This window comes from Heptranchias perlo, chromosome 45 (genome assembly GCF_035084215.1).
Source record: "Heptranchias perlo isolate sHepPer1 chromosome 45, sHepPer1.hap1, whole genome shotgun sequence".
Taxonomy (NCBI): Eukaryota; Metazoa; Chordata; class Chondrichthyes; order Hexanchiformes; family Hexanchidae; genus Heptranchias; species Heptranchias perlo.
The window spans coordinates 3832620-3854317 of NC_090369.1; the positions used below are offsets into that span (position 1 = coordinate 3832620).

General features: G+C 52.0%; 1 protein-coding gene across 1 annotated transcript in view; it reads left to right on the top strand.

Annotated features, from left to right (window-relative positions):
• The window catches only part of LOC137306843 (plexin A3-like), a gene marked incomplete at its 3' end in the record, with an annotated part of 143370 nt that overhangs the window by 93238 nt on the left and 28434 nt on the right, over positions 1-21698 (top strand). The window contains exons 16-18 of the mRNA XM_067976241.1: positions 903-1046; positions 2534-2768; positions 3353-3495. Of these exons, the coding sequence (XP_067832342.1) occupies positions 903-1046; positions 2534-2768; positions 3353-3495 (522 nt within the window). The remainder of the gene's footprint in view (positions 1-902; positions 1047-2533; positions 2769-3352; positions 3496-21698) is intronic.

Sequence of the window (21698 nt, forward strand, 5' to 3'; positions counted from 1 at the left end):
AGATCGACCAGAAGGTCACCAGAGATGAGGGGACTCCAATTATGTGGAGTAGCTGGGATTGTTCTCCTCGGAGCAGAGAAGGTTAAGGGGAGATTTAATCGAGGGGTTCAAAATCATGGAGGGGTTTTGATGGAGTAAATAAGGAGAACCTGTTCCCAGTGGGCAGGAGGGTCGGTAACCAGAGGACACAGATTTAAGATAATCGGGGAAAGAACCAGAGGGGGAGATGAGGAGACATGTTTTTACAAGTTGTTATGATCGAGAATGTACTGCCGAAAAAGGGTTGTGAGTGGACTTTACTCTGTATCTAACCCTGTACCTGACCCTGGGAGTGTTTGATGGGATAGTGTAGAGGGAGCTTTACTCTGTATCTAACCCTGTACCTGCCCTGGGAGTGTTTGATGGGACAGTGTAGAGGGAGCTTTACTCTGTATCTAACCCTGTACCTGACCCTGGGAGTGTTTGATGGGACAGTGTAGAGGGAGCTTTACTCTGTATCTAACCCTGTACCTGCCCTGGGAGTGTTTGATGGGACAGTGTAGAGGGAGCTTTACTCTGTATCTAACCCTGTACCTGCCCTGGGAGTGTTTGATGGGACAGTGTAGAGGGAGCTTTACTCTGTATCTAACCCTGTCCCTGCCCTGGGAGTGTTTGACGGGACAGTGTAGAGGGAGATTTACTCTGTATCTAACCCCGTGCTTTTTCTTTCTCTCTCTTCCCTCTTCACACCTCCCTCTCTCCCGTCTCTCTCCGCCTCTGGCTCACCCTGTCTCCGTCTCTCTCTCTCTGCTCTGCTGCAGTGAACTGTTCACAGCATCGGCCCCATTGCTTCTACACCCCCACTCCCCCCCAATACCTAATGTTGCTGTTTTTCCTTTTGTTCCCATCTTTTCCGCCTCCAGGGCAGAAATCTTATCCCACTTGGAGCTGGTAATGTGAGGCTGAACTACACGGTGCTGATCGGGGAGAAGCCATGCCTGCTGACCATCTCCGAGATCCAGCTCCTTTGCGACTCGCCCAATCTGACCGGGCAGCATCGCGTCACGGTGAGGCAAATGACCATAACCTCAGGGGGTCGGGGGTCATTGAGGGAGAGCTGCTGACCTCACACCTCGGGGCGGGAGGGGAGGTGGGGTTAACTGAGCCCCAAAGGGTCAAAGAGCAAAGGGCAGCGGGAAAATTAGAGCTCGGCCGCTGAGGAGGGGAATGAGGAAGCACCTTCTTCACACACAGAGGAGGGGAAATCTGGGACTGTCTTCCCCCCCCCCGCCCCCCCGAAAAGGCTGTTGAGGCTCGGGGTCAGTTGGAGCTTTCAAGACTGGGAGTGTTCGATTTTTGTCAGGTAAGGGGTATCGAGGGATCTGGAGCAAAGGCGGGTAAATGGGGTTAAGATACAGATCAGCCAACGATCTGATTGAATGGGGAACAGGCTCGAGGGGCTGAATGGCCTCCTCCTGTTCCTATGTGCAAGCTCTCTCTCTCTCTCTCTCTCTCTGTCACTCTCACTTTTTCCACTGTCCCCCTCTCTCTCTCTCTGTCACTCTCACTTTTTCCACTGTCCCCCTCTCTCTCTCTCTGTCACTCTCACCTTTTCCACTGTCCCCCTCTCTCTCTCTCTGTCACTCTCACCTTTTCCACTGTCCCCCTCTCTCTCTGTCACTCTCACTTTTTCCACTGTCCCCCTCTCTCCCTCTCTCTCTCTCTCTGTCTGTGTATCCATTTCTTTCAATTTCTATTTTCCTTTGTGTGTGTTTGTCTCTCTCTGCCCTCTTTTTTTCTCTCTTTCTCTGTCTGTCTCTGTTTCTTTCTGTCTCTCTCTGTGTCTCCCCCCTCTCTCTGCTTGTCTTTCTGTCTGTCTGTCTCTCCCTCTCTCTCTTTTTCTCTCTCTCTCTCTGTCTCTCTCTTTCTCTCTCAGTCTGTCTTTGTCTGTCTCTCTCTCTTTTTCTTTCTGTCCCTGTCTCTCTCTCTCTCTCTCTCTCTGTCTCTCTCTCTCTCTGTCTCTCTCTCTTTCTCTCTGTCCGTCTCTCTCTGTCTCTCTCTCTCTCTCTGTTTCTCTCGCTCTCTCTGTCTCTCTCTCTCTGTCTCTCTCTCTCTCTGTCTATCTCTCTGTCTCTGTCTCTCTTTCTCTCTGTCTCTCTCTCTTTTTCTTTCTGTCCCTGACTCTCTCTCTCTCTCTCTCGCTCTGTTTATCTCTCTCTCCCTCTTCCTCTATAAACCCTCCTCTGAGATCTCTGCCCCCGCATTGATCCTCCGCAGATCCCCCCTCCCTCTGTTCTCTTCCTGGCTTTCCTGAGTCAGTTTCCTCTCAAAGGTCAGGCTTGCTCAGAATTGGCCCTTTTAATGAGTGCGATCACAGCCAAGGTAGGAAGAGAGAGAGAGAGCGTGCTTCGTGGGAATTGGACCAGTGACAACAGGCGTCCTTTGAATCCACGGTAATTGGTGCTACCTCGAGCTGAGAATCCCTGGGGCCTCGTTAACCTTTCTCTCTCTCTCTCCCTCCTTCCCTCTCTCTCTCTCTCTCTCTCTCTCGCAGATCAAGGTCGGTGGGCTAGAATATTCCCCCGGGACTTTGCACATCTACTCGGACAGCGCACTGACCCTCCCCGCTATTGTGGGGATTGCAGCCGGAGGGGCCCTGCTGCTGCTGGCCATTATCATCGTGCTCATCGCCTACAAACGCAAGACCAGGGACGCAGACCGCACGCTGAAGAGGCTGCAGCTCCAGATGGACAACCTGGAATCCAGGGTGGCTTTGGAGTGCAAAGAAGGTACGGGGAAGGACGAAAACTTTCCTAACTCTGCCCTTCGCGCCCTCAGGACGTCCCAAAGCGCCAATGAAGTACTTTTCTTTCTGAAGCGGCGGGGGGGAGCGCTGTATTTGCGCACAGCAAGATCCCACTAACAGCGACGAAACAATGGGGGAGTTTTTTTTTTTAAAGTGAGGGACAGGACCCGGGTTTCGATCGAGTAAATCAGGAGAGGAGGAGAATTTTTTTTTTGACGCAGCGAGTTGTCGAGATCTGGAATTTGCTGCCTGAAAGGGCGGTGGAAGCAGGTTCAGTCATAACTTTCCAAAGGGGGGATTGGGAAAAGAGACAAATTTCAGGACTGTGAGGGAAGGGTAAGAGCTGGGGGCGGGGTGGTGGGGGGAGCATGGGACTAATCGGACAGCTCTTTCGAAGAGCCGGCACAGGCACGATGGGCCGAGCGGCCTCTTTCTGTGCTTAATCTGCGGATGAGGCGCGAGCAGCCAGCGCGTCCCGGTGACGAGGGGTGACCGCGGTGCGGAGGGGGGGTGGGGGCCAGGTGCGGTCCTGAGAAAGGAGAGTTTCTCAACAAAATCTGCTTTCAGCTTTTGCCGAGCTGCAGACGGACATTCACGAGCTGACCAACGACCTGGATGGAGTGGGCATCCCTTTCCTCGAATACAAGACTTACACCACCCGTGTGCTGTTCCCCGGAATCGAGGACCACCCGGTCCTGAAGGAGCTCGACGTAAGAGGGCTCGGCCAGAGGGGGAGGGAGGAGAGGAGAGGGAGCAGGGAGTGCGGTGGTGGGGGTGAGAGTGAGTTTTGGCTGCCTGTCGCTTGTCATGTCAGCATGTCGCTTGTTTCTAAAAGAAAAGCAGGCTTGGGACGGAGTAATCGTGAGTGTGCGAAACGGGGAGACGCCCCCAGGGCAGGTACAGGGTTAGATACAGAGTAAAGCTCCCTCTACACTGTCCCATCAAACACTCCCAGGGCAGGTACAGGGTGAGATACAGAGTAAAGCTCCCTCTACACTGTCCCGTCAAACACTCCCAGGGCAGGTACAGGGTTAGATACAGAGTAAAGCTCCCTCCACACTGTCCCGTCAAACACTCCCAGGGCAGGTACAGGGTTAGATACAGAGTAAAGCTCCCTCTACACTGTCCCGTCAAACACTCCCAGGGCAGGTACAGGGTTAGATACAGAGTAAAGCTCCCTCGACACTGTCCCGTCAAACACTCCCAGGGCAGGTACAGGGTTAGATACAGAGTAAAGCTCCCTCTACACTGTCCCATCAAACACTCCCAGGGCAGGTACAGGGTTAGATACAGAGTAAAGCTCCCTCGACACTGTCCCGTCAAACACTCCCAGGGCAGGTACAGGGTTAGATACAGAGTAAAGCTCCCTCTACACTGTCCCCATCAAACACTCCCAGGGCAGGTACAGGGTTAGATACAGAGTAAAGCTCCCTCTACACTGTCCCATCAAACACTCCCAGGGCAGGTACAGGGTTAGATACAGAGTAAAGCTCCCTCTACACCGTCCCATCAAACACTCCCAGGGCAGGTACAGGGTTAGATACAGAGTAAAGCTCCCTCTACACTGTCCCATCAAACACTCCCAGGGCAGGTACAGGGTTAGATACAGAGTAAAGCTCCCTCGACACTGTCCCATCAAACACTCCCAGGGCAGGTACAGGGTTAGATACAGAGTAAAGCTCCCTCGACACTGTCCCATCAAACACTCCCAGGGCAGGTACAGGGTTAGATACAGAGTAAAGCTCCCTCTACACTGTCCCGTCAAACACTCCCCAGGCAGGTACAGGGTTAGATACAGAGTAAAGCTCCCTCTACACTGTCCCATCAAACACTCCCAGGGCAGGTACAGGGTTAGATACAGAGTAAAGCTCCCTCTACACTGTCCCATCAAACACTCCCAGGGCAGGTACAGGGTTAGATACAGAGTAAAGCTCCCTCTACACTGTCCCCATCAAACACTCCCAGGGCAGGTACAGGGTTAGATACAGAGTAAAGCTCCCTCTACACTGTCCCATCAAACACTCCCAGGGCAGTTACAGGGTTAGATACAGAGTAAAGCTCCCTCTACACTGTCCCATCAAACACTCCCAGGGCAGGTACAGGGTTAGATACAGAGTAAAGCTCCCTCTACACTGTCCCGTCAAACACTCCCAGGGCAGGTACAGGGTTAGATACAGAGTAAAGCTCCCTCTACACTGTCCCATCAAACACTCCCAGGGCAGGTACAGGGTTAGATACAGAGTAAAGCTCCCTCTACACTGTCCCGTCAAACACTCCCAGGGCAGGTACAGGGTTAGATACAGAGTAAAGCTCCCTCTACACTGTCCCCATCAAACACTCCCAGGGCAGGTACAGGGTTAGATACAGAGTAAAGCTCCCTCTACACTGTCCCATCAAACACTCCCAGGGCAGGTACAGGGTTAGATACAGAGTAAAGCTCCCTCTACACTGTCCCATCAAACACTCCCAGGGCAGGTACAGGGTTAGATACAGAGGAAAGCTCCCTCTACACTGTCCCATCAAACACTCCCAGGGCAGGTACAGGGTTAGATACAGAGTGAAGCTCCCTCTACACTGTCCCGTCAAACACTCCCAGGGCAGGTACAGGGTTAGATACAGAGTAAAGCTCCCTCTACACTGTCCCATCAAACACTCCCAGGGCAGGTACAGGGTTAGATACAGAGTAAAGCTCCCTCTACACTGTCCCATCAAACACTCCCAGGGCAGGTACAGGGTTAGATACAGAGGAAAGCTCCCTCTACACTGTCCCGTCAAACACTCCCAGGGCAGGTACAGGGTGAGATACAGAGTAAAGCTCCCTCTACACTGTCCCATCAAACACTCCCAGGGCAGGTACAGGGTTAGATACAGAGTAAAGCTCCCTCTACACTGTCCCATCAAACACTCCCAGGGCAGGTACAGGGTTAGATACAGAGTAAAGCTCCCTCTACACTGTCCCATCAAACACTCCCAGGGCAGGTACAGGGTTAGATACAGAGTAAAGCTCCCTCTACACTGTCCCATCAAACACTCCCAGGGCAGGTACAGGGTTAGATACAGAGCAAAGCTCCCTCTACACTGTCCCATCAAACACTCCCAGGGCAGGTACAGGGTTAGATACAGAGTAAAGCTCCCTCTACACTGTCCCATCAAACACTCCCAGGGCAGGTACAGGGTTAGATACAGAGTAAAGCTCCCTCTACACTGTCCCATCAAACACTCCCAGGGCAGGTACAGGGTTAGATACAGAGGAAAGCTCCCTCTACAGTGTCCCATCAAACACTCCCAGGGCAGGTACAGGGTTAGATACAGAGTAAAGCTCCCTCTACACTGTCCCGTCAAACACTCCCAGGGCAGGTACAGGGTTAGATACAGAGTAAAGCTCCCTCTACACTGTCCCATCAAACACTCCCAGGGCAGGTACAGGGTTAGATACAGAGTAAAGCTCCCTCCACACTGTCCCATCAAACACTCCCAGGGCAGGTACAGGGTTAGATACAGAGGAAAGCTCCCTCTACACTGTCCCGTCAAACACTCCCAGGGCAGGTACAGGGTTAGATACAGAGTAAAGCTCCCTCTACACTGTCCCATCAAACACTCCCAGGGCAGGTACAGGGTTAGATACAGAGTAAAGCTCCCTCTACACTGTCCCATCAAACACTCCCAGGGCAGGTACAGGGTTAGATACAGAGTAAAGCTCCCTCTACACTGTCCCATCAAACACTCCCAGGGCAGGTACAGGGTTAGATACAGAGTAAAGCTCCCTCTACACTGTCCCATCAAACACTCCCAGGGCAGGTACAGGGTTAGATACAGAGGAAAGCTCCCTCTACACTGTCCCATCAAACACTCCCAGGGCAGGTACAGGGTTAGATACAGAGTAAAGCTCCCTCTACACTGTCCCGTCAAACACTCCCAGGGCAGGTACAGGGTTAGATACAGAGTAAAGCTCCCTCTACACTGTCCCATCAAACACTCCCAGGGCAGGTACAGGGTTAGATACAGAGTAAAGCTCCCTCTACACTGTCCCGTCAAACACTCCCAGGGCAGGTACAGGGTTAGATACAGAGGAAAGCTCCCTCTACACTGTCCCGTCAAACACTCCCAGGGCAGGTACAGGGTTAGATACAGAGTAAAGCTCCCTCCACACTGTCCCGTCAAACACTCCCAGGGCAGGTACAGGGTTAGATACAGAGTAAAGCTCCCTCTACACTGTCCCGTCAAACACTCCCAGGGCAGGTACAGGGTTAGATACAGAGTAAAGCTCCCTCGACACTGTCCCGTCAAACACTCCCAGGGCAGGTACAGGGTTAGATACAGAGTAAAGCTCCCTCTACACTGTCCCATCAAACACTCCCAGGGCAGGTACAGGGTTAGATACAGAGTAAAGCTCCCTCGACACTGTCCCGTCAAACACTCCCAGGGCAGGTACAGGGTTAGATACAGAGTAAAGCTCCCTCTACACTGTCCCATCAAACACTCCCAGGGCAGGTACAGGGTTAGATACAGAGTAAAGCTCCCTCTACACTGTCCCATCAAACACTCCCAGGGCAGGTACAGGGTTAGATACAGAGTAAAGCTCCCTCTACACTGTCCCATCAAACACTCCCAGGGCAGGTACAGGGTTAGATACAGAGTAAAGCTCCCTCTACACTGTCCCATCAAACACTCCCAGGGCAGGTACAGGGTTAGATACAGAGTAAAGCTCCCTCTACACTGTCCCATCAAACACTCCCAGGGCAGGTACAGGGTTAGATACAGAGGAAAGCTCCCTCTACACTGTCCCATCAAACACTCCCAGGGCAGGTACAGGGTTAGATACAGAGTAAAGCTCCCTCTACACTGTCCCGTCAAACACTCCCAGGGCAGGTACAGGGTTAGATACAGAGTAAAGCTCCCTCTACACTGTCCCATCAAACACTCCCAGGGCAGGTACAGGGTTAGATACAGAGTAAAGCTCCCTCTACACTGTCCCATCAAACACTCCCAGGGCAGGTACAGGGTTAGATACAGAGGAAAGCTCCCTCTACACTGTCCCGTCAAACACTCCCAGGGCAGGTACAGGGTTAGATACAGAGTAAAGCTCCCTCTACACTGTCCCATCAAACACTCCCAGGGCAGGTACAGGGTTAGATACAGAGTAAAGCTCCCTCTACACTGTCCCATCAAACACTCCCAGGGCAGGTACAGGGTTAGATACAGAGTAAAGCTCCTTCTACACTGTCCCATCAAACACTCCCAGGGCAGGTACAGGGTTCGATACAGAGGAAAGCTCCCTCTGCACTGTCCCGTCAAACACTCCCAGGGCAGGTACAGGGTTAGATACAGAGTAAAGCTCCCTCTACACTGTCCCATCAAACACTCCCAGGGCAGGTACAGGGTTAGATACAGAGTAAAGCTCCCTCTACACTGTCCCATCAAACACTCCCAGGGCAGGTACAGGGTTAGATACAGAGTAAAGCTCCCTCTACACTGTCCCATCAAACACTCCCAGGGCAGGTACAGGGTTAGATACAGAGTAAAGCTCCCTCTACACTGTCCCATCAAACACTCCCAGGGCAGGTACAGGGTTAGATACAGAGTAAAGCTCCCTCCACACTCTCCCATCAAACACTCCCAGGGCAGGTACAGGGTTAGATACAGAGTAAAGCTCCCTCTACACTGTCCCATCAAACACTCCCAGGGCAGGTACAGGGTTAGATACAGAGTAAAGCTCCCTCTACACTGTCCCATCAAACACTCCCAGGGCAGGTACAGGGTTAGATACAGAGGAAAGCTCCCTCTGCACTGTCCCATCAAACACTCCCAGGGCAGGTACAGGGTTAGATACAGAGTAAAGCTCCCTCTACACTGTCCCGTCAAACACTCCCAGGGCAGGTACAGGGTTAGATACAGAGTAAAGCTCCCTCTACACTGTCCCATCAAACACTCCCAGGGCAAGTACAGGGTTAGATACAGAGTAAAGCTCCCTCTACACTGTCCCATCAAACACTCCCAGGGCAGGTACAGGGTTAGATACAGAGCAAAGCTCCCTCTACACTGTCCCATCAAACACTCCCAGGGCAGGTACAGGGTTAGATACAGAGTAAAGCTCCCTCTACACTGTCCCATCAAACACTCCCAGGGCAGGTACAGGGTTAGATACAGAGTAAAGCTCCCTCTACACTGTCCCATCAAACACTCCCAGGGCAGGTACAGGGTTAGATACAGAGGAAAGCTCCCTCTACACTGTCCCATCAAACACTCCCAGGGCAGGTACAGGGTTAGATACAGAGTAAAGCTCCCTCTACACTGTCCCGTCAAACACTCCCAGGGCAGGTACAGGGTTAGATACAGAGTAAAGCTCCCTCTACACTGTCCCGTCAAACACTCCCAGGGCAGGTACAGGGTTAGATACAGAGTAAAGCTCCCTCTACACTGTCCCGTCAAACACTTCCAGGGCAGGTACAGGGTTAGATACAGAGGAAAGCTCCCTCTACACTGTCCCGTCAAACACTCCCAGGGCAGGTACAGGGTTAGATACAGAGTAAAGCTCCCTCTACACTGTCCCATCAAACACTCCCAGGGCAGGTACAGGGTTAGATACAGAGTAAAGCTCCCTCTACACTGTCCCATCAAACACTCCCAGGGCAGGTACAGGGTTAGATACAGAGTAAAGCTCCCTCTACACTGTCCCATCAAACACTCCCAGGGCAGGTACAGGGTGAGATACAGAGTAAAGCTCCCTCTACACTGTCCCGTCAAACACTCCCAGGGCAGGTACAGGGTTAGATACAGAGTAAAGCTCCCTCTACACTGTCCCATCAAACACTCCCAGGGCAGGTACAGGGTTAGATACAGAGTAAAGCTCCCTCTACACTGTCCCGTCAAACACTCCCAGGGCAGGTACAGGGTTAGATACAGAGGAAAGCTCCCTCTACACTGTCCCGTCAAACACTCCCAGGGCAGGTACAGGGTTAGATACAGAGTAAAGCTCCCTCTACACTGTCCCATCAAACACTCCCAGGGCAGGTACAGGGTTAGATACAGAGTAAAGCTCCCTCTACACTGTCCCATCAAACACTCCCAGGGCAGGTACAGGGTTAGATACAGAGTAAAGCTCCCTCTACACTGTCCCATCAAACACTCCCAGGGCAGGTACAGGGTTAGATACAGAGTAAAGCTCCCTCTACACTGTCCCATCAAACACTCCCAGGGCAGGTACAGGGTTAGATACAGAGTAAAGCTCCCTCTACACTGTCCCATCAAACACTCCCAGGGCAGGTACAGGGTTAGATACAGAGTAAAGCTCCCTCTACACTGTCCCATCAAACACTCCCAGTGCAGGTACAGGGTTAGATACAGAGTAAAGCTCCCTCTACACTGTCCCATCAAACACTCCCAGGGCAGGTACAGGGTTAGATACAGAGGAAAGCTCCCTCTACACTGTCCCATCAAACACTCCCAGGGCAGGTACAGGGTTAGATACAGAGTAAAGCTCCCTCTACACTGTCCCGTCAAACACTCCCAGGGCAGGTACAGGGTTAGATACAGAGTAAAGCTCCCTCTACACTGTCCCATCAAACACTCCCAGGGCAGGTACAGGGTTAGATACAGAGTAAAGCTCCCTCTACACTGTCCCATCAAACACTCCCAGGGCAGGTACAGGGTTAGATACAGAGGAAAGCTCCCTCTACACTGTCCCGTCAAACACTCCCAGGGCAGGTACAGGGTTAGATACAGAGCAAAGCTCCCTCTACACTGTCCCATCAAACACTCCCAGGGCAGGTACAGGGTTAGATACAGAGTAAAGCTCCCTCTACACTGTCCCATCAAACACTCCCAGGGCAGGTACAGGGTGAGATACAGAGTAAAGCTCCCTCTACACTGTCCCATCAAACACTCCCAGGGCAGGTACAGGGTTCGATACAGAGGAAAGCTCCCTCTGCACTGTCCCGTCAAACACTCCCAGGGCAGGTACAGGGTTAGATACAGAGTAAAGCTCCCTCTACACTGTCCCATCAAACACTCCCAGGGCAGGTACAGGGTTAGATACAGAGTAAAGCTCCCTCTACACTGTCCCATCAAACACTCCCAGGGCAGGTACAGGGTTAGATACAGAGTAAAGCTCCCTCTACACTGTCCCATCAAACACTCCCAGGGCAGGTACAGGGTTAGATACAGAGTAAAGCTCCCTCGACACTGTCCCATCAAACACTCCCAGGGCAGGTACAGGTTTAGATACAGAGTAAAGCTCCCTCTACACTGTCCCATCAAACACTCCCAGGGCAGGTACAGGGTTAGATACAGAGTAAAGCTCCCTCCACACTGTCCCATCAAACACTCCCAGGGCAGGTACAGGGTTAGATACAGAGTAAAGCTCCCTCTACACTGTCCCGTCAAACACTCCCAGGGCAGGTACAGGGTTAGATACAGAGTAAAGCTCCCTCTACACTGTCCCATCAAACACTCCCAGGGCAGGTACAGGGTTAGATACAGAGTAAAGCTCCCTCTACACTGTCCCATCAAACACTCCCAGGGCAGGTACAGGGTGAGATACAGAGTAAAGCTCCCTCTACACTGTCCCGTCAAACACTCCCAGGGCAGGTACAGGGTTAGATACAGAGTAAAGCTCCCTCTACACTGTCCCATCAAACACTCCCAGGGCAGGTACAGGGTTAGATACAGAGTAAAGCTCCCTCTACACTGTCCCATCAAACACTCCCAGGGCAGGTACAGGGTTAGATACAGAGTAAAGCTCCCTCTACACTGTCCCATCAAACACTCCCAGGGCAGGTACAGGGTTAGATACAGAGTAAAGCTCCCTCCACACTGTCCCATCAAACACTCCCAGGGCAGGTACAGGGTTAGATACAGAGTAAAGCTCCCTCTACACTGTCCCATCAAACACTCCCAGGGCAGGTACAGGGTTAGATACAGAGTAAAGCTCCCTCGACACTGTCCCATCAAACACTCCCAGGGCAGGTACAGGGTGAGATACAGAGTAAAGCTCCCTCTACACTGTCCCATCAAACACTCCCAGGGCAGGTACAGGGTTAGATACAGAGTAAAGCTCCCTCTACACTGTCCCATCAAACACTCCCAGGGCAGGTACAGGGTTAGATACAGAGGAAAGCTCCCTCTACACTGTCCCATCAAACACTCCCAGGGCAGGTACAGGGTTAGATACAGAGTAAAGCTCCCTCTACACTGTCCCGTCAAACACTCCCAGGGCAGGTACAGGGTTAGATACAGAGTAAAGCTCCCTCTGCACTGTCCCATCAAACACTCCCAGGGCAGGTACAGGGTTAGATACAGAGTAAAGCTCCCTCTACACTGTCCCGTCAAACACTTCCAGGGCAGGTACAGGGTTAGATACAGAGGAAAGCTCCCTCTACACTGTCCCGTCAAACACTCCCAGGGCAGGTACAGGGTTAGATACAGAGTAAAGCTCCCTCTACACTGTCCCATCAAACACTCCCAGGGCAGGTACAGGGTTAGATACAGAGTAAAGCTCCCTCTACACTGTCCCGTCAAACACTCCCAGGGCAGGTACAGGGTTAGATACAGAGCAAAGCTCCCTCTACACTGTCCCATCAAACACTCCCAGGGCAGGTACAGGGTTAGATACAGAGTAAAGCTCCCTCTACACTGTCCCATCAAACACTCCCAGGGCAGGTACAGGGTTAGATACAGAGTAAAGCTCCCTCTACACTGTCCCATCAAACACTCCCAGGGCAGGTACAGGGTTAGATACAGAGTAAAGCTCCCTCCACACTGTCCCATCAAACACTCCCAGGGCAGGTACAGGGTGAGATACAGAGTAAAGCTCCCTCTACACTGTCCCATCAAACACTCCCAGGGCAGGTACAGGGTTAGATACAGAGTAAAGCTCCCTCTGCACTGTCCCATCAAACACTCCCAGGGCAGGTACAGGGTTAGATACAGAGTAAAGCTCCCTCTACACTGTCCCATCAAACACTCCCAGGGCAGGTACAGGGTTAGATACAGAGGAAAGCTCCCTCTACACTGTCCCATCAAACACTCCCAGGGCAGGTACAGGGTTAGATGCAGAGTAAAGCTCCCTCTACACTGTCCCGTCAAACACTCCCAGGGCAGGTACAGGGTTAGATACAGAGTAAAGCTCCCTCTACACTGTCCCATCAAACACTCCCAGGGCAGGTACAGGGTTAGATACAGAGTAAAGCTCCCTCTACACTGTCCCATCAAACGCTCCCAGGGCAGGTACAGGGTTAGATACAGAGGAAAGCTCCCTCTGCACTGTCCCGTCAAACACTCCCAGGGCAGGTACAGGGTTAGATACAGAGTAAAGCTCCCTCTACACTGTCCCATCAAACACTCCCAGGGCAGGTACAGGGTTAGATACAGAGTAAAGCTCCCTCTACACTGTCCCATCAAACACTCCCAGGGCAGGTACAGGGTTAGATACAGAGTAAAGCTCCCTCTACACTGTCCCATCAAACACTCCCTGGGCAGGTACAGGGTTCGATACAGAGGAAAGCTCCCTCTGCACTGTCCCGTCAAACACTCCCAGGGAAGGTACAGGGTTAGATACAGAGTAAAGCTCCCTCTACACTGTCCCATCAAACACTCCCAGGGCAGGTACAGGGTTAGATACAGAGTAAAGCTCCCTCTACACTGTCCCATCAAACACTCCCAGGGCAGGTACAGGGTTAGATACAGAGTAAAGCTCCCTCTACACTGTCCCATCAAACACTCCCAGGGCAGGTACAGGGTTAGATACAGAGTAAAGCTCCCTCTACACTGTCCCATCAAACACTCCCAGGGCAGGTACAGGGTTAGATACAGAGTAAAGCTCCCTCTACACTGTCCCATCAAACACTCCCAGGGCAGGTACAGGGTTAGATACAGAGTAAAGCTCCCTCTACACTGTCCCATCAAACACTCCCAGGGCAGGTACAGGGTTAGATACAGAGTAAAGCTCCCTCTACACTGTCCCATCAAACACTCCCAGGGCAGGTACAGGGTTAGATACAGAGGAAAGCTCCCTCTGCACTGTCCCATCAAACACTCCCAGGGCAGGTACAGGGTTAGATACAGAGGAAAGCTCCCTCTACACTGTCCCGTCAAACACTCCCAGGGCAGGTACAGGGTTAGATACAGAGTAAAGCTCCCTCTACACTGTCCCATCAAACACTCCCAGGGCAGGTACAGGGTTAGATACAGAGTAAAGCTCCCTCTACACTGTCCCATCAAACACTCCCAGGGCAGGTACAGGGTTAGATACAGAGTAAAGCTCCCTCTACACTGTCCCATCAAACACTCCCAGGGCAGGTACAGGGTTAGATACAGAGTAAAGCTCCCTCTACACTGTCCCGTCAAACACTCCCAGGGCAGGTACAGGGTTAGATACAGAGGAAAGCTCCCTCTACACTGTCCCGTCAAACACTCCCAGGGCAGGTACAGGGTTAGATACAGAGTAAAGCTCCCTCTACACTGTCCCATCAAACACTCCCAGGGCAGGTACAGGGTTAGATACAGAGTAAAGCTCCCTCTACACTGTCCCATCAAACACTCCCAGGGCAGGTACAGGGTTAGATACAGAGTAAAGCTCCCTCTACACTGTCCCATCAAACACTCCCAGGGCAGGTACAGGGTTAGATACAGAGTAAAGCTCCCTCTACACTGTCCCATCAAACACTCCCAGGGCAGGTACAGGGTTAGATACAGAGTAAAGCTCCCTCTACACTGTCCCATCAAACACTCCCAGGGCAGGTACAGGGTTAGATACAGAGTAAAGCTCCCTCTACACTGTCCCATCAAACACTCCCAGTGCAGGTACAGGGTTAGATACAGAGTAAAGCTCCCTCTACACTGTCCCATCAAACACTCCCAGGGCAGGTACAGGGTTAGATACAGAGGAAAGCTCCCTCTGCACTGTCCCATCAAACACTCCCAGGGCAGGTACAGGGTTAGATACAGAGTAAAGCTCCCTCTACACTGTCCCGTCAAACACTCCCAGGGCAGGTCCAGGGTTAGATACAGAGTAAAGCTCCCTCTACACTGTCCCATCAAACACTCCCAGGGCAGGTACAGGGTTAGATACAGAGTAAAGCTCCCTCTACACTGTCCCATCAAACACTCCCAGGGCAGGTACAGGGTTAGATACAGAGGAAAGCTCCCTCTACACTGTCCCGTCAAACACTCCCAGGGCAGGTACAGGGTTAGATACAGAGCAAAGCTCCCTCTACACTGTCCCATCAAACACTCCCAGGGCAGGTACAGGGTTAGATACAGAGTAAAGCTCCCTCTACACTGTCCCATCAAACACTCCCAGGGCAGGTCCAGGGTTAGATACAGAGTAAAGCTCCCTCTACACTGTCCCATCAAACACTCCCAGGGCAGGTACAGGGTTCGATACAGAGGAAAGCTCCCTCTGCACTGTCCCGTCAAACACTCCCAGGGCAGGTACAGGGTTAGATACAGAGTAAAGCTCCCTCTACACTGTCCCATCAAACACTCCCAGGGCAGGTACAGGGTTAGATACAGAGTAAAGCTCCCTCTACACTGTCCCATCAAACACTCCCAGGGCAGGTACAGGGTTAGATACAGAGTAAAGCTCCCTCTACACTGTCCCATCAAACACTCCCAGGGCAGGTACAGGGTTAGATACAGAGTAAAGCTCCCTCTACACTGTCCCATCAAACACTCCCAGGGCAGGTACAGGGTTAGATACAGAGTAAAGCTCCCTCTACACTGTCCCATCAAACACTCCCAGGGCAGGTACAGGGTTAGATACAGAGTAAAGCTCCCTCCACACTGTCCCATCAAACACTCCCAGGGCAGGTACAGGGTTAGATACAGAGTAAAGCTCCCTCTACACTGTCCCATCAAACACTCCCAGGGCAGGTACAGGGTTAGATACAGAGGAAAGCTCCCTCTGCACTGTCCCATCAAACACTCCCAGGGCAGGTACAGGGTTAGATACAGAGTAAAGCTCCCTCTACACTGTCCCGTCAAACACTCCCAGGGCAGGTACAGGGTTAGATACAGAGTAAAGCTCCCTCTACACTGTCCCATCAAACACTCCCAGGGCAGGTACAGGGTTAGATACAGAGTAAAGCTCCCTCTACACTGTCCCATCAAACACTCCCAGGGCAGGTACAGGGTTAGATACAGAGTAAAGCTCCCTCTACACTGTCCCGTCAAACACTCCCAGGGCAGGTACAGGGTTAGATACAGAGTAAAGCTCCCTCTACACTGTCCCATCAAACACTCCCAGGGCAGGTACAGGGTTAGATACAGAGTAAAGCTCCCTCTACACTGTCCCATCAAACACTCCCAGGGCAGGTACAGGGTTAGATACAGAGTAAAGCTCCCTCTACACTGTCCCATCAAACACTCCCAGGGCAGGTACAGGGTTAGATACAGAGTAAAGCTCCCTCCACACTGTCCCATCAAACACTCCCAGGGCAGGTACAGGGTTAGATACAGAGTAAAGCTCCCTCTACACTGTCCCATCAAACACTCCCAGGGCAGGTACAGGGTTAGATACAGAGTAAAGCTCCCTCGACACTGTCCCATCAAACACTCCCAGGGCAGGTACAGGGTTAGATACAGAGTAAAGCTCCCTCTACACTGTCCCATCAAACACTCCCAGGGCAGGTACAGGGTTAGATACAGAGTAAAGCTCCCTCTACACTGTCCCATCAAACACTCCCAGGGCAGGTACAGGGTTAGATACAGAGGAAAGCTCCCTCTACACTGTCCCATCAAACACTCCCAGGGCAGGTACAGGGTTAGATACAGAGTAAAGCTCCCTCTACACTGTCCCGTCAAACACTCCCAGGGCAGGTACAGGGTTAGATACAGAGTAAAGCTCCCTCTGCACTGTCCCATCAAACACTCCCAGGGCAGGTACAGGGTTAGATACAGAGTAAAGCTCCCTCTACACTGTCCCGTCAAACACTTCCAGGGCAGGTACAGGGTTAGATACAGAGGAAAGCTCCCTCTACACTGTCCCGTCAAACACTCCCAGGGCAGGTACAGGGTTAGATACAGAGTAAAGCTCCCTCTACACTGTCCCATCAAACACTCCCAGGGCAGGTACAGGGTTAGATACAGAGTAAAGCTCCCTCTACACTGTCCCATCAAACACTCCCAGGGCAGGTACAGGGTTAGATACAGAGTAAAGCTCCCTCTACACTGTCCCATCAAACACTCCCAGGGCAGGTACAGGGTTAGATACAGAGTAAAGCTCCCTCCACACTGTCCCATCAAACACTCCCAGGGCAGGTACAGGGTGAGATACAGAGTAAAGCTCCCTCTACACTGTCCCATCAAACACTCCCAGGGCAGGTACAGGGTTAGATACAGAGTAAAGCTCCCTCTGCACTGTCCCATCAAACACTCCCAGGGCAGGTACAGGGTTAGATACAGAGTAAAGCTCCCTCTACACTGTCCCATCAAACACTCCCAGGGCAGGTACAGGGTTAGATACAGAGGAAAGCTCCCTCTACACTGTCCCATCAAACACTCCCAGGGCAGGTACAGGGTTAGATGCAGAGTAAAGCTCCCTCTACACTGTCCCGTCAAACACTCCCAGGGCAGGTACAGGGTTAGATACAGAGTAAAGCTCCCTCTACACTGTCCCATCAAACACTCCCAGGGCAGGTACAGGGTTAGATACAGAGTAAAGCTCCCTCTACACTGTCCCATCAAACACTCCCAGGGCAGGTACAGGGTTAGATACAGAGGAAAGCTCCCTCTACACTGTCCCGTCAAACACTCCCAGGGCAGGTACAGGGTTAGATACAGAGTAAAGCTCCCTCTACACTGTCCCATCAAACACTCCCAGGGCAGGTACAGGGTTAGATACAGAGTAAAGCTCCCTCTACACTGTCCCATCAAACACTCCCAGGGCAGGTACAGGGTTAGATACAGAGTAAAGCTCCCTCGACACTGTCCCGTCAAACACTCCCTGGGCAGGTACAGGGTTCGATACAGAGGAAAGCTCCCTCTGCACTGTCCCGTCAAACACTCCCAGGGAAGGTACAGGGTTAGATACAGAGTAAAGCTCCCTCTACACTGTCCCATCAAACACTCCCAGGGCAGGTACAGGGTTAGATACAGAGTAAAGCTCCCTCTACACTGTCCCATCAAACACTCCCAGGGCAGGTACAGGGTTAGATACAGAGTAAAGCTCCCTCTACACTGTCCCATCAAACACTCCCAGGGCAGGTACAGGGTTAGATACAGAGTAAAGCTCCCTCTACACTGTCCCATCAAACACTCCCAGGGCAGGTACAGGGTTAGATACAGAGTAAAGCTCCCTCTACACTGTCCCATCAAACACTCCCAGGGCAGGTACAGGGTTAGATACAGAGTAAAGCTCCCTCTACACTGTCCCATCAAACACTCCCAGGGCAGGTACAGGGTTAGATACAGAGTAAAGCTCCCTCTACACTGTCCCATCAAACACTCCCAGGGCAGGTACAGGGTTAGATACAGAGGAAAGCTCCCTCTGCACTGTCCCATCAAACACTCCCAGGGCAGGTACAGGGTTAGATACAGAGTAAAGCTCCCTCTACACTGTCCCGTCAAACACTCCCAGGGCAGGTACAGGGTTAGATACAGAGTAAAGCTCCCTCTACACTGTCCCATCAAACACTCCCAGGGCAGGTACAGGGTTAGATACAGAGTAAAGCTCCCTCTACACTGTCCCATCAAACACTCCCAGGGCAGGTACAGGGTTAGATACAGAGGAAAGCTCCCTCTACACTGTCCCGTCAATCACTCCCAGGGCAGGTACAGGGTTAGATACAGAGTAAAGCTCCCTCTACACTGTCCCATCAAACACTCCCAGGGCAGGTACAGGGTTAGATACAGAGTAAAGCTCCCTCTACACTGTCCCATCAAACACTCCCAGGGCAGGTACAGGGTTAGATACAGAGTAAAGCTCCCTCTACACTGTCCCATCAAACACTCCCAGGGCAGGTACAGGGTTAGATACAGAGTAAAGCTCCCTCCACACTGTCCCATCAAACACTCCCAGGGCAGGTACAGGGTTAGATACAGAGTAAAGCTCCCTCTGCACTGTCCCATCAAACACTCCCAGGGCAGGTACAGGGTTAGATACAGAGTAAAGCTCCCTCTGCACTGTCCCATCAAACACTCCCAGGGCAGGTACAGGGTTAGATACAGAGTAAAGCTCCCTCTACACTGTCCCATCAAACACTCCCAGGGCAGGTACAGGGTTAGATACAGAGTAAAGCTCCCTCTACACTGTCCCATCAAACACTCCCAGGGCAGGTACAGGGTTAGATACAGAGGAAAGCTCCCTCTGCACTGTCCCATCAAACACTCCCAGGGCAGGTACAGGGTTAGATACAGAGTAAAGCTCCCTCTACACTGTCCCATCAAACACTCCCAGGGCAGGTACAGGGTTAGATACAGAGGAAAGCTCCCTCTACACTGTCCCATCAAACACTCCCAGGGCAGGTACAGGGTGAGATGCAGAGTAAAGCTCCCTCTACACTGTCCCGTCAAACACTCCCAGGGCAGGTACAGGGTTAGATACAGAGTAAAGCTCCCTCTACACTGTCCCATCAAACACTCCCAGGGCAGGTACAGGGTTAGATACAGAGTAAAGCTCCCTCTACACTGTCCCATCAAACACTCCCAGGGCAGGTACAGGGTTAGATACAGAGGAAAGCTCCCTCTACACTGTCCCGTCAAACACTCCCAGGGCAGGTACAGGGTTAGATACAGAGTAAAGCTCCCTCTACACTGTCCCATCAAACACTCCCAGGGCAGGTACAGGGTTAGATACAGAGTAAAGCTCCCTCTACACTGTCCCATCAAACACTCCCAGGGCAGGTACAGGGTTAGATACAGAGTAAAGCTCCCTCTACACTGTCCCGTCAAACACTCCCTGGGCAGGTACAGGGTTCGATACAGAGGAAAGCTCCCTCTGCACTGTCCCGTCAAACACTCCCAGGGAAGGTACAGGGTTAGATACAGAGTAAAGCTCCCTCTACACTGTCCCATCAAACACTCCCAGGGCAGGTACAGGGTTAGATACAGAGTAAAGCTCCCTCTACACTGTCCCATCAAACACTCCCAGGGCAGGTACAGGGTTAGATACAGAGTAAAGCTCCCTCTACACTGTCCCATCAAACACTCCCAGGGCAGGTACAGGGTTAGATACAGAGTAAAGCTCCCTCTACACTGTCCCATCAAACACTCCCAGGGCAGGTACAGGGTTAGATACAGAGTAAAGCTCCCTCTACACTGTCCCATCAAACACTCCCAGGGCAGGTACAGGGTTAGATACAGAGTAAAGCTCCCTCTACACTGTCCCATCAAACACTCCCAGGGCAGGTACAGGGTTAGATACAGAGTAAAGCTCCCTCTACACTGTCCCATCAAACACTCCCAGGGCAGGTACAGGGTTAGATACAGAGGAAAGCTCCCTCTGCACTGTCCCATCAAACACTCCCAGGGCAGGTACAGGGTTAGATACAGAGTAAAGCTCCCTCTACACTGTCCCGTCAAACACTCCCAGGGCAGGTACAGGGTTAGATACAGAGTAAAGCTCCCTCTACACTGTCCCATCAAACACTCCCAGGGCAGGTACAGGGTTAGATACAGAGTAAAGCTCCCTCTACACTGTCCCATCAAACACTCCCAGGGCAGGTACAGGGTTAGATACAGAGGAAAGCTCCCTCTACACTGTCCCGTCAAACACTCCCAGGGCAGGTACAGGGTTAGATACAGAGTAAAGCTCCCTCTACACTGTCCCATCAAACACTCCCAGGGCAGGTACAGGGTTAGATACAGAGTAAAGCTCCCTCTACACTGTCCCATCAAACACTCCCAGGGCAGGTACAGGGTTAGATACAGAGTAAAGCTCCCTCTACACTGTCCCATCAAACACTCCCAGGGCAGGTACAGGGTTAGATACAGAGTAAAGCTCCCTCTACACTGTCCCGTCAAACACTCCCAGGGCAGGTACAGGGTTAGATACAGAGGAAAGCTCCCTCTACACTGTCCCGTCAAACACTCCCAGGGCAGGTACAGGGTTAGATACAGAGTAAAGCTCCCTCTACACTGTCCCATCAAACACTCCCAGGGCAGGTACAGGGTTAGATACAGAGTAAAGCTCCCTCTACACTGTCCCATCAAACACTCCCAGGGCAGGTACAGGGTTAGATACAGAGTAAAGCTCCCTCTACACTGTCCCATCAAACACTCCCAGGGCAGGTACAGGGTTAGATACAGAGTAAAGCTCCCTCTACACTGTCCCATCAAACACTCCCAGGGCAGGTACAGGGTTAGATACAGAGTAAAGCTCCCTCTACACTGTCCCATCAAACACTCCCAGGGCAGGTACAGGGTTAGATACAGAGTAAAGCTCCCTCTACACTGTCCCATCAAACACTCCCAGTGCAGGTACAGGGTTAGATACAGAGTAAAGCTCCCTCTACACTGTCCCATCAAACACTCCCAGGGCAGGTACAGGGTTAGATACAGAGGAAAGCTCCCTCTGCACTGTCCCATCAAACACTCCCAGGGCAGGTACAGGGTTAGATACAGAGTAAAGCTCCCTCTACACTGTCCCGTCAAACACTCCCAGGGCAGGTCCAGGGTTAGATACAGAGTAAAGCTCCCTCTACACTGTCCCATCAAACACTCCCAGGGCAGGTACAGGGTTAGATACAGAGTAAAGCTCCCTCTACACTGTCCCATCAAACACTCCCAGGGCAGGTACAGGGTTAGATACAGAGGAAAGCTCCCTCTACACTGTCCCGTCAAACACTCCCAGGGCAGGTACAGGGTTAGATACAGAGCAAAGCTCCCTCTACACTGTCCCATCAAACACTCCCAGGGCAGGTACAGGGTTAGATACAGAGTAAAGCTCCCTCTACACTGTCCCATCAAACACTCCCAG